This window comes from Aphanomyces astaci, assembly GCF_000520075.1.
Source record: "Aphanomyces astaci strain APO3 unplaced genomic scaffold supercont1.201, whole genome shotgun sequence".
In the NCBI taxonomy this organism is placed as follows: Eukaryota; Oomycota; class Saprolegniomycetes; order Saprolegniales; family Verrucalvaceae; genus Aphanomyces; species Aphanomyces astaci.
The window spans coordinates 732-13,546 of NW_009798464.1; the positions used below are offsets into that span (position 1 = coordinate 732).

The 12,815-nt window shown below is 44.3% G+C and overlaps 5 protein-coding genes across 5 annotated transcripts; 1 reads left to right on the forward strand and 4 right to left on the reverse strand.

The window, feature by feature from the left end:
- Positions 1-4,385: 4,385 nt before the first annotated feature.
- H257_18695 (hypothetical protein) lies at positions 4,386-4,743 on the forward strand (the record flags this gene model as incomplete). The annotated part of the gene is made up of 2 exons (XM_009847812.1): positions 4,386-4,596; positions 4,655-4,743. The coding sequence occupies 2 exons, from the start codon at positions 4,386-4,388 to the stop codon at positions 4,741-4,743; spliced, it is 300 nt and encodes a 99-aa protein (XP_009846114.1).
- A 1,938-nt stretch (positions 4,744-6,681) lies between these two features.
- On the reverse strand, positions 6,682-7,160 carry H257_18696 (hypothetical protein; the record flags this gene model as incomplete). The annotated part of the gene is made up of 2 exons (XM_009847813.1): positions 6,682-6,819; positions 6,912-7,160. The coding sequence occupies 2 exons, from the start codon at positions 7,158-7,160 to the stop codon at positions 6,682-6,684; spliced, it is 387 nt and encodes a 128-aa protein (XP_009846115.1).
- Positions 7,161-9,702: 2,542 nt separating this feature from the next.
- On the reverse strand, positions 9,703-10,341 carry H257_18697 (hypothetical protein; the record flags this gene model as incomplete). Its single annotated transcript, XM_009847814.1, has 2 exons — positions 9,703-9,944; positions 10,062-10,341. The coding sequence occupies 2 exons, from the start codon at positions 10,339-10,341 to the stop codon at positions 9,703-9,705; spliced, it is 522 nt and encodes a 173-aa protein (XP_009846116.1).
- An 836-nt stretch (positions 10,342-11,177) lies between these two features.
- H257_18698 (hypothetical protein) lies at positions 11,178-11,546 on the reverse strand (the record flags this gene model as incomplete). Its single annotated transcript, XM_009847815.1, has 1 exon — positions 11,178-11,546. The coding sequence occupies one exon, from the start codon at positions 11,544-11,546 to the stop codon at positions 11,178-11,180; it is 369 nt and encodes a 122-aa protein (XP_009846117.1).
- Positions 11,547-11,788: 242 nt separating this feature from the next.
- On the reverse strand, positions 11,789-12,049 carry H257_18699 (hypothetical protein; the record flags this gene model as incomplete). The annotated part of the gene is made up of 2 exons (XM_009847816.1): positions 11,789-11,901; positions 11,941-12,049. 2 exons carry the CDS (start codon positions 12,047-12,049, stop codon positions 11,789-11,791), a joined length of 222 nt encoding a protein of 73 aa, XP_009846118.1.
- Positions 12,050-12,815: the final 766 nt, after the last annotated feature.

The following is a 12,815-nucleotide window of genomic DNA, read 5'->3' on the forward strand; positions in this document are numbered from 1 at the left end:
CAAGAGGGCGATTTCGATTGTCAAAAATGTCTTGAGAATATAATGAGAAGTCATGTCAACCCTCCTCTAGGTCGCGCACTTATAGTTACACGGAGGGAGTATTATTTTAGGCCAATTAGTGTAGGTTTTTGGTGACATTGAGCTGCTCCGACAATTCCGACATATTTTGTCAGTAAATCTAAAACGAAATGTGTTTCGGACACAGTACAAACGACTTGGCCACGCTTCGCATAGGTGAGAGAGATTTTACAACTCCTCCAGACAAAGCATGCATTCTAACAAACCTATAACTGGTCCATTATAAACCCAATGAGCCTGATGGATCTACCGCGTACCTTATGGATATGTACCCCCGAAAATATCAGTAAAATCTGATCGAAATAGGTAGTCTGATTTCTATCCAATGTGTTCGGATTGGCCATTTCTACGACTTCGACTTTTTTTATTGTCTAGAACGAATTAATTGGACAATTTTGACGAATATAAAGTGACTTGGGTACAGCCTTCTAAGGCACCACCAAATAGTTCTTCACAGTCAATTTATACCATACAGCAATTCGGGTACCAGTACATCGATAAGGCAAAATCATGGGTACTGATCCATAAGGTATACGGTAGAGTCCGCAAGTACGAAAGCACCTGAGTGACTGCGTTCAAGCGTTTTGTGGAGAGTTAAGACGTCATGTACGAATATGTTTATCGATGAATGCAACTTTATCAAACGATAACGACCATCGTGGGCGTCATGGATAAGTTTGGAGCATATTTTGCGCTTCTTGAGTCGGATAAGGGGACCTACTTGCTCGGAACACACTTCCATCGTACTTTAGAAATGTCAAGCTGTGGCTAATACCGTACCTTTCGATTCAATGTTGGAGTGGTACTCGGCTGTAACCACTCTGTTTCTAGTCTATTCAAAATTAATATTTCTATGTGGTGTTGGAGGAATATAATTTTATGGGAGTTCTTTGTGGCAATCAAACTCAAATTGAAATCATACAAGTACATTTCTAGGGCTTGCGATGGGACGGCCACGGCATAATGGAAAGTGAATGGAGGTGTCAATGTCAGTTTACAAGCTCAAGTTTGCATGCTGAAATCTGCAGGAAGTCGCTTCAAGTTTGCTCGTCAGTTATCGCGTCGTAGAGAGGCATTATTTCTGAAAGGATATTTATGTCTAGAGGCAATGAATATCAAATTTTCCAGTGGTACTCCTGGCTGTACCACTCCAACATTGAATCGAAAGGTACGGTAGACCTCTACCTTGCATGTCGCAATCAATCGACAGCCATCATGCTCAAACTGGGAGGCGTTCTCGAACGATACTGCTTAAAGTGAGACCCTGGTGGAATGGTTGTGAAGCAACTGCAGCAACAGAGGACGATTTGAACACTTTGATTCAATTCCTCTGCTTGACTGCTGTCAATCCTAAAGACTACCACGACGAGTGCCTCTTGCTATTGTCGTGGTACTACTGTGGACGTGCATCGGATCTGTCATTGCTGAAGCGGCGCAAGTTCTCCATGGAACCAGGAACGTCATGTTCCTGAGACTGTTTGGTGTCAAGACATCGGAAGAACTCTACGACACCTATCATCATATCCTTTGAGGCAGCTGCGTCGTCGTCGCAGAGTTGAAGTAGCCGAAGTCGTTGCTTGGTCAGTGCATCTACACAAGGTTCAGCAAGCATAGCAAGCTGAATGATGTATTCAATGGCACAGACCTCTTGTATGCCGTGAGTGGCTCGTACAATACACGCCCTGTTGCAACAACCCATGAAACACGGTGATCCAAAACTTGGTTGAGATGAATATAGAGTTGACGCAACACGTGCAATACATCGAAGCGTATTTACCTGCACCAGCCATCAATACATTTACACCAACGCCTGTTGATACATCGACCTCATGCCCCCATGCAACGTTGGATCCAAACAACGTGAGAGATGTAAACACCGGGGGGGGTCTAGGCGGCGCAATAACTTTGGTGTCTGTGTGGTTTGTTTGGTTCACAAGCAAAGTCGACATCTATGGACGGAAGGAATGATCAGAATGCAAGCAGCTTGTCAGCTTCATGTGATTATTCCTTCCACACGTTTACAGCTTGGTACCTGGCTGGTTCCCCCGACTTTCGCACCGACGTTCTTCACTATGGTGGAGGTGCTGAAACTGAGATCATGGGATGTTTCGTTCAACGTCAAGTTATCTCCAAATCCGCCGGAACGGCCCTCAAGGCGCTTCGCGCCATGCATCGAAATGGAGACCTGGATGATCGCATCTTACAGTTAGCGTACTACGTTTATTGAATGGGGTTGGACGCGGATCACCGATCGATCGCATATGAGAACGTTGCGCGAGCTCTAACGTCAAGGCGTTGTTACGATATGATTCAGTCGTTGAGATATTGTTGACTCAAAAATAGTTCTTCGTACATCTAACACTGCGCATGCACTAATGAACCAATCCGATCCACGCATGAATCATAAATATATCCTCAATGTTCAAGTACATATACAATACTGAGTTCATACTACTATACCAATCCGGGTGCCAGCATGCGCTTCATCCTCATATTTCACTGGGCATGCCCCACGCCGTCCACCGCCAACATCGCTAGTGTTCACTGACGCTTCTAACACACGTTAACTATCATTTAACATGATATAGAGGTAAATACGATTGTATACAAGTGGGGTCGAGGCGTGTGGGGTCGAGGGTGACTTGCGAGAACCGGTTTGGCCGACGCAGATGTCCTCCCAAGAACTTACATTGTGTTTGTGTGGCGAGTGTGTGGATTGGCTAATACTGCCCGACTACACCAGCTACACATGGAAATACAATGGTTCAAACATGTCAGAGTAGTGTGCTCATGATCTGACTATATAATAATGGCATCATTATATATCGTAGATTCAATCAAAGCCTTCATACACAATGATCACATACATACTGCACTCGTTACTACTACTAGTAGTACTGTCCACTTGACTGGTTAACGCCTCACGCAATCAAGTGGTAATGCATAATAGTACAAGTAAGAAAACAAGCAAAAAACCCCGAGTAGCGGGGTATATGTCCGGCGTTCTCGCGAAAAACAATAAATATCCTACGTAAATGTACTGTACCTTCCACATGAATTCGGATATGCTGGTTCAAGTGATTTACGTGTGGGGAAGTGAGGGTTTCAGATTCCTAAAAATACATGAATACGTGCAAAAACATGGCAAATACCTGCGTTGGACCACTCGTTTTGGCGATGTTTGTATAAAACATAGAACTAATCATCAACCACGTGACCGGTCCTCCCCTGATGACAACCCCTACTGCCCCGCCACGTGGTTGATCGCCTTGTTCTTTGAAATCCCGGCGTTGTGCTCGGATGGTTGTCAGTGAAATTTCCTTGCCGATTGTAGCCCACTTGGTTGGACAGGCACGTGATCCCCAAGACCAACTAAGTGGGGTCTTCGAAGTTGGGCGGCTGAAGCAAGCGAGATGGTGCAAAGCATTGAGGTATTGCGGCAGCGGCAATACCTCTAGTTGGTAATGGCCAAGAACATCTTGGCCAACTCGACGCATCCCGAATTCAGCAAGGTATATCGTACGACAAGTGCGAGTCAATGCAGCATCTCGGACGCCAAGGTATCACCAAGCGCCTTCGTTCCCAACGTCCGCAAGCACTGCCTTGGACAATCAGGATGACGGGTTCCGTTCCTCTCAAATGCTAGAGTTCATATCGAATAGAGTCCGTTGTGTGGCATCATTGGGATCGTGTCGTTTGTGCCTCGCTTGTCAGTAACGTCATGACTAATTTCTGTCAATCAAGTACAGGTCCTGCTACTGTATCAAGAACGGTGAAGCTGGTCCCCATAAACTTGATGTCGTGGATGCGTGGATGTGTAATGTTGTATCAATCCATCGATCTATTAGGCCTCCGTGTCAAATACTGCATTCTGATCAAATTGTCCGATATATTGAATATACATGTAGATACATTGAATATACCTGTAGATATATTGAATATACCTGTAGATATAATGAATTAAACATCATTCTTGATCATGACCCGAGTTATTACGATACAAGATATTTGTGTAATAGATCGATACCTCACGCACAGATCGAGTTATTTCGTAAATGACACATAATTTGATCAATACCTGTGGATATTTATTACTTCCTCTGTTCCGTAAAGGTGGAGACCATTGTGTTTGGGCAAATTGTTATCTTACAATTTGTATACCCGATTTCACAGAAATGTGTATTTTTATTCAAAAACAAGTGTTTACGACGAGATCGGTCATGACCTGCTGCAGTGCCAAGTGCCAGCACTAGTCGACATTGAAGCAGTCGACACCTTTCAAGGAAGGACATGCACCATGAGTGCCGATGGTGCGCTTGGTGCGGTCCTGGATGAAGCACCTGCTGGAGTTCCTGACCGGCAGCCAGCACTTCCTCCAGGGCCGCACCATGCTCACCATCAGCAATCGAGGTCCGGGCATTCACCCAACGAGTACTGATGATGCAAACGATACGGTCCAGGAAGAAGCGCCTGCTGGAATCAATGGCCGTCAAGTAGCGCTTCCTCGACGGCGGCAACGTTTGCATCATCAATACTTGGTTTGTGCATGTCCGACCACAATGTTCCGGCCGATCAGGCACTCCACCTGCTCGATCAGACGAGCATCATAATTTTTTGCAGGAGTTAGTTGTTGTGGAGTGCACCGTGTACATCACGTGCACTTAGAACGGGTAGCAGGGTGCGTTCTGCACGCGAAAATGGGAAAACGTTCACGCTCGGGATGCAAATGGCCAGGACACAGGCCACCTCACTTGGTCGTGGTCTTGTTTTTTATGTAACTCCTTCTCCAGCAATGCAAATGCAACGCTGATGTGTGCTAGCGACATCTAGGCAACGAGACGAATCGTTTGCGATCGCATTCGACTCAATTGGAGGAGAAATGCCTCATCCACGGGTGTTTGTAGATTTGCTGTCATCAACTTTTGACTTTGACGAACTGTTGTGAAGCGGTTTGAAGCAATAAAATAAATCTAAAAATAGCTGCTTACTCGTCCTTTCATTGGCTACATTTGAGCCAATTTTCAGACAATTATGTTGAATTTGGCCATAGAATGGTACTTTTGACCAAATGGTCTCCACCTTTACGGAACAGAGGATGTAAATAGCATGGCCGACATTTGATGTGCTGATTGTTCATTGATCAGCCAACATGTTTCTACCAATAGCATTGCCTTTCATATCTAATTGGAAAAAACGAAACCTCGTGTCAAATTGAATTTGTGAAACATGATGAAGGGAAAAGAAGGGTTGACGATTTTGAATTGTAATGCCACCACGAACGATGTACACGCACGGCACCATGAGTGTTGCCATGCAAGAAGTGCTATCCAAAATGCACACAGTGTCCACAGCAGCGAAAGCGTATGACATCCCTCCATGTACGCTTCGAAAGCATGTGATGGATACAATCAACGGCGTAAACAACGACACACTGGTGACGATGCGACGCGTGCACACCTGCGAAGGCAATTTGAAGACGATCTGGTCGCGTGGATTCTTGCCATGGAACGTGATGGCCATCCAATTGGATGCCATCATATTGGGCTGGTGCCGACAGGCGAAAACGAGAAATGGGAATATGATACTCGCATCCACTCGTTTCAATCCAATTAAGGAGGTTTAATAATGTTCTAAAGGTTATGTGAACGTTGCTTTCACCGTTGATGTCTCCGCGGATTTCACCGCTGTGGTCAGTGAACATATAACGGATACATCGGTATTTATCGTCGGTGTGATCACCGGTGAAATCATCCATGGTGTTATGTGGTTTGAGTGGTTGAAATGGTGATGAGTCCGATGAGCTTGTTGAGCTATTTTGTGCGAAATTGTAGCGGAGAGTGTAAACATGTGTTATTTATAGCCAATAGAAGCCAGTACCACTGTTGCCAACCCTGGTTGGCAACAGTGGATAGTCATGAGCGGACGATTAAGTGGGCTAACTAGGGGCCGAGGACTTTGGCCTTTCATGATTGGCCTTTGGAGAAGCCGCAACAACCTGGAACGCGTGGTGTAGTGATTTCAGCTCAAAACTGTTGGGTAATTTTAATGGACTTAAAATTGAATTGCGAGAATTTCTAAAAACCAATTAATATAATAGTAAAACATTGCCTCAAATATGACTAGAAGTTGGTCACAATTTGTGATCAACACCACTTTCGTAGCTATCTAAGAAAGTACATGCTTTGACATCGAATTTCTCTCTCGTAGCTTGATTACGTGCGGTGTCATGAATGTAGATATTGCAAACTTAGTTGCGGGCTATCGTTCAAACCTAGAAATCTGGCGATTGAAACATTGTAGCATGAGTGATGAATCCTATAAGCAGCAAAAAAAACAAAATAAAACGTACTTTGCAAGTAGTTAACTCGATGAATATAGCGCGTAGCGGCCTCTACGATACGTCATTATGTAGAAATTATGCTTGTGAATACAGAACCGAGTCTCCGGCTGATCGGTTTACCGTATTTCGTAACACGAGTTAGACAGACATTACGTGTTAGACACTCTCTAAAATTATGCTGTTAGCTCGAAACACAATGTCAGTTTCGCACGATAATACTTTCGCGCGAATATAACCATTTAAATCAAATAAGTACTGCATAATCACATATGAATTTTGGCCTCAGTCGCGACTTCAGAGGACGATTCCATGCGACGTCGGTAGGTTGACACGGACTTGTTAGATTTGTCCGCAGGGGTATTCCAGTTGCAGTAGAGCGTAGCGCGGTAGAGATCCCGACCCTATCATTATGAATAGGATGCGTTGTATTACTTGAGAGCTATGACCAGTACGGCAAACCGTAAAATCACAAGTCTGCCCCAGGCCTGGATACGTTCGGTGAATGCAATGGCATCGCCAAGCAGGTCGCCAGGCTGTAGCTGGCGCTCTGGTCCTGCGTCACAACCTTGGTCGGTTTCGGAATCAGAATCGATGCCTTCGTTCTCGCCACTGGAATTGTGTGCAAGTGGCCATCGGACGGCATGGTTAGACCCCTGGCTGCCGTCCTCGGAGGATACATCTGACTCAACTGCGTCCATGTGGGGGTGCTGGTGGGGGATTGATCTGGGGGTGGCTGTTGCATGGAGATTGCAATATGGCGGCATGTTGTAACCACATAACGATCCGGATAATACGACATGGTTATCCGGATAATACGTTATAGTTATCGGTATTATTCAGTGAGTCGAAAGCTCATGAGCCGATAAGTCATTGCCCCACTAACAAGACACCTACTAGTACAGTACTACATCATAGTAAATTGCAACAACACTACAGTACTTGGTTGTTCATATATCAGTGATTAAAGTGCGACCGGCATCGTTGATGCTGGAAGCGACGCTTTGAGCAGTTCTCTTCAATGCACTCGATACCACCGCTGTGGCTGCTACATAAATCATTCGTGTACACAAACGCGTGATAACCATTGCTTCACATCTCTTTTCACCGCCATGGAGTTTACACATACCCTTAGATCATCAGCGAGGAGAAACAGTCGAAGAGTGAATAATTCATGCTACCCTACGTTCACTTCAGCGGTTCCAGTTAATATCAGGTTTCCGAGGTAATAGATATATTGCTACCTTCGAAATTTGATTTTTGAATAATAATAATATATCGATATCTACGACTTTCAATAATAGGTTACTACTCTGACCCTTAAAGGTTGTCACGTTGTTTTGACTTGATTAAAGTATGGACGACAGTAGAAAATATCTCGAAGTTTGTCTGGGATTCCAAAACTGCATATTCCCCAGCAATATTTATAACGTGTCCGACCATTGATGGGCCAACTTATTTCATCCAATTAAAACGCCAATCAACTCTGATTGGACAAAAGGCAACCTCTCGACAAATTTAACCTGCATAAATAAATGGAGGGAAAAATTATTACATATTAAAGGTTCTTCAATTTTTGAACCGACGAAATACCGGCAAGAACGCCATACACTCAGGTCACCATGGGCAAGGCCGTCCACGATGTGTTAAGCAAAGTACACACGGCATCAACTGCTGCGGAGGCCTATGCCGTTCCGTCGCGGACGCTTCGGAAGCATTTGGCAAAAGCTGACCCCGACGTCATCGAAATATCTTTCGGTCGAGCACCCATCCTACCGCGGCAGTACGACGAAGATCTGGCTACTTGGATTGTCGGCATGGAGCGCTGTAGAAATGGACAATGAGGTCAACATTGTTGAAGTAGTAGAAATTTGAATAATCTAATCGATTAGTTGCAAAGTGGTTGGTATTGTTTGCAATTTCAAGTTAAAGGACAGTTAATAGAGTAAATGTTATTATTGTTTATGCTATTAATAAATGTTGTTGTTGTTCGAAGTTAAAAAACGTTATACTAACTGTTATGATTTATGCTATATTCAGATTCCTTAGGCACCGTGCCCACCTCGAAGAATAATCTTCACTGGTTAACCTTTGCCCTGACCCAACCTACTCCCGTTGTAGAGGAGTTTTACAGTGTGAGGGTACGGAAGGGATGCAGGCAGACTTTGTGGTGGCGAAACTTACGCCGCTGACACCCGCAATGGACACTAGAAGGAATATTGCTGAATGACACACAAACCAGGTTGTCAAAGTATCGTACAACGGGGCTTTGCGTATAGTCACCAACGTTTTGCACAAACGAGCTATATTGCACAAACGAGTTACAATATGAGGTGTATATTATTCCACGTCTGCCTATAACATTGGAAATGTTTTTTTCCAACTGAGACTCCAATACGTGATACCTGTTCAGACTTGGTTAACCTCTATTAATTTTTATTTCTCGCTGGGTGTAAAAAAACTGACACCTGGATTCTTAATAATTAATTCAAGTATAAAAGTTGGCCCATCAATGGTCGACTGTGTAAAGTGCTCGACTTCAAAAAAATCCTGTACATTCCTAAACTGTTTAAGTCGATATCCTTCGAGTTATTCATAAAGTACTCATCATTACCTATCCAAAAATGTATCATTCCCACTCGGAAAACAAAAAACAACCGAAATAATTGAGATTAAAAATGAAAAAAAGTTGGCCCATCAATGGTCGGACACGTTATCGTATTTTTTTTAAACCTAGGACTGAACTTGTTCTGGAGAATTCACCAGCGCCTCCAATTGAGACTCCTCTCCCAAACGACAATTCATCTGGATATTTGAATCTTCAAAAATGATCGAACTGCATTGGACATTGAATGTTGCCAAGTCCGAAATGGTAGCATCCTTTTTTGTGTGAGGAAGCTTGTAGTCATTGCTACCGTTCATTCAATAGACTTGTGCATGACATTTTGCAATGTTATGAATGTTTTGACAGCAATTCATAAAACGCAGCTTCCACAGCATCAATGAGCTTTTCAATTGTTCAAGGACACTTTTGATACTGTAGACTTTGAAGATACTGTTAAAGAAACCTAAGTCTAGCATATTGAAGTCTGGACTATTCGCTGGCTGATTTGCTACACTAATCCCCCGAACACCACGACTATACATAAAAGCAGTCGTTACGCAACGGTGAGGGCTTGCATTATCCTGTTCAATGATGACGCCACGAAACTGGTCTCCGGCTGGAAACCTGGCCTTCATGGCTGGTACGACCTTGTCCACGATGGCGTCTCTGTAAACATCGCCGTTTACAGAGACTGGAAGTAGACTCCACTTGTTGAAGGTCGAACAAAATTCATTGCGAAGTCGAGGCGCGCCTTCGTGTTGTCTTGAGTGAGCAGCGGCTTGACGTAGCTCGAGCCCGCCTTGAGTCGTTTGGTCTCGCTCATGTGGCGTATGATCGTCGTCTTTGGTATCTTGGATTGGTACGCCAAAGACCGGAGGGTTTGCCGAGTAAAATGCGGAACCGACTTGATGCTTTTCTCGATCTCTTATGCTGAGCGTACCTTTTTACGCCCGACATTGCCTAAAATAGTAAACCCGTATAAACGCATACTTCTATAAACCCATAAATTCGACAGGAAATATTAAATTTTGCAGAATTTACCCTTGAGTTGGGATGCAACATGCGCAACCTCGTTGCCGTTGGCGAGGGACGCTCGTCCTCGTACCCACACACGAGATATGGTGCGCCAGTGACACTCATACTTTAGAGCAAGGTCCTGCATAGCTCCGTACGGAAGCTTTCCATGTGACGACCTCTCTAACAGCGTATCGTAGATGACGTGACGCTGGTCCGCCGTCAGGTTTCCTCGCGCTGGTGTGACGCCAGGCGGACTCAGACAGGTAGCGGAGGTTGTGGTAGCCGTCGACAGCGTAGCTGGCATGAGGATTGCAAAGTTTGAAGGCGTAATATCCAAAACTGACTTCTCTCCGGAGGAGTTTGTGTGTTCGGTACATAACATGGTCCGGTTTTCATGACATAACTTTTGCAGCAAAACGAGCTGGAACATGAATAAACCAGCCAATCAAAGAGGAGATCTTGCGCTTTCTACTGCACCAATCAGTTGTTGATATTGCTCATTTTTAGAAAAATTCCGCCAATTACAAGACAATATGACAATCTTTACGGGCCAGAGTAGTATTGTTACCCCAACCAAATATCGATATACTGTCACAGTGTACAACAGCATAGTCAGGATCGAACTCGTGGCCAATTGCAATGACTGGTACTGGTGTTTATCAAGTACTATCAGTCTGAGGATACCTCCGCGATTAAATTTGCAACATGCAGTACGTGGTACAAAGGATAACCTGGTGAAATGCTGGGTGTCGGTTGCAAGTAGCACTTTGAGGGGTGAAATATTTGCTTTGCAAAGGCAGTGCAAGAAACATTTTTTAATGCATATAGTGTATATAGTCAAAATTTACTTTCGTATTCAAACATTCTACCCCTTGTATGTTCCGTTCACACGAAGGAAAATCTCAAAGTTGACTGGATGCATGTGCTTCCGTGAGCTCGTCAGGATGTGCTTGGCAACTCTGAAGAACCGCTCAATAATTTACTTGTAGGCAGCATGCACTTCAGGTTGATGCAGCTTCTTTGTCACACTCTCAAACATCACAAGCTGGTCCAGAAGGGATGCCACTTTTTCGTTCAGGTCCCGATGGAGCAACACGTCATCACCGACGCCACCTTGCTGAGGAACAGCAACAACTCCACCTACCGGCTGACCATCTTGAACGTTGATGACCATCGCGTGACGTTTCGGATAACAGGTTGCAAGTTGGTGAAGTGTTTTAACTCACCAAGGGGACGTTGACGTCCGAGACGGAGCATGAGGATATGAATCGCTTTGAGGGCGTCCTCGTAGTCAGCGAGGTACGACTGCATGGCCAGATTGAACTTGTGCGAGTAGCACCCCACAAGAGGTACCCCAAGCTTAATCGCGATGGATGCGTTGGTGGGACAGTTGTCTGCTGTGATGAACGTGATGTCTGACGCTGCTTTGCCGTAGAAGCTCAACGTTGATTCAATCAAGTCCACGTGCGAGTTAGCATCGAGATTGTCCTCCTTCAACAAGGGCGACATGGCAAGCAAAGGGGCGACGCAAGTGTTGCCGATACAATACCACGCGAAGATGGCTCAAAAGTGGCGTTTGCCGTCTAAAGAGTGCCCGAACACCTGAGGCAGTTCCACTGCGAGTTTTGATTCGACTGCCTTGATCAACTTCTCCATCGCCGTTTTCAAGGTCGTGGTACAAAGTTGCAGGCGTGACATTTTAGAGTTGAGGGGTCCTCAACAGCACTGAATGGTTGAATCCGGTCAGCATTTCAGCGCGCCCACTCATGCAAGTTGGTGATTTTGACATCAATGAAGCCGTGGGCCTGAAGTGTTTCGTTGGTGTTCCGCGCGGTCTCAAACGCGGCGCGGTAGTCACCGTGTGCTGCGTCGAGATATGCTTACTGTAGTAGGTTCGAGTAACCTGCTAACAGTTGCTTGGTCCGCTTTTTCCCCCACACCTTGTACAAATACACCGACTTAAGGAGCGCGGTGTAGTAGTATTCGATCAGTTCCTTTGTCTTGTACGCCATAGTGTTTGGAAATGAAAATAATTATTGAAGATTTCAAGATAGATTAATTTTGGCTACTGTCATCAAAAATAGAAAATCTTTTCCAACGCCATTTCAAAAATAGATGATTTGCGACATTTTATCGTAATTATTACTTCGACGATATATTATCTTGGAAGCCTGGTTAGTATCAAGAGAAGTGAAATATATATTATTAATATTATGTACAGTGGGTACGGAAAGTTTAATTCCACCTGTCAAATTTTCAAAAAAAAAGAAGATCAATTCACAAATATTCCTTACCTGGGTGTAACTTTAGGGAGGATAAAATATTGCCACACAAGAATTGCTGAGGACCACAGAGGAATTGCTGAGAACCACTTAAGAATTGCTGAATCGCACATGCTTTATGCTGAAGAACACATGAGATTTGCTGAATTGAATATAGAGTATGTACACAACGAGATCCACTACGGCAGGCAGTTCGTTATGAGAATTACTGGACATATGTGACTAGGAGCAATGTGATTGGTTATTAAACTCACATTTCAATGTGATTGGCTATTGTAAATGAATTCAGAGCATGTGATTGGCTATTTCTCACTAAGTTTTGTGATTTCAGGAGTGGGAGTACGTAACTGTAGCTACTAAAATTAGATCTGCTCAATGAGTACTCAATACTGAACAGATCTAAAATTAGATCTGTTCAGTATTGAGTACTCATTGAGCTGTTTGTTCGCTGTTACTCCTCCGGGGGTGTGTGGTCAAATAGTCAAGAATTTGCTAA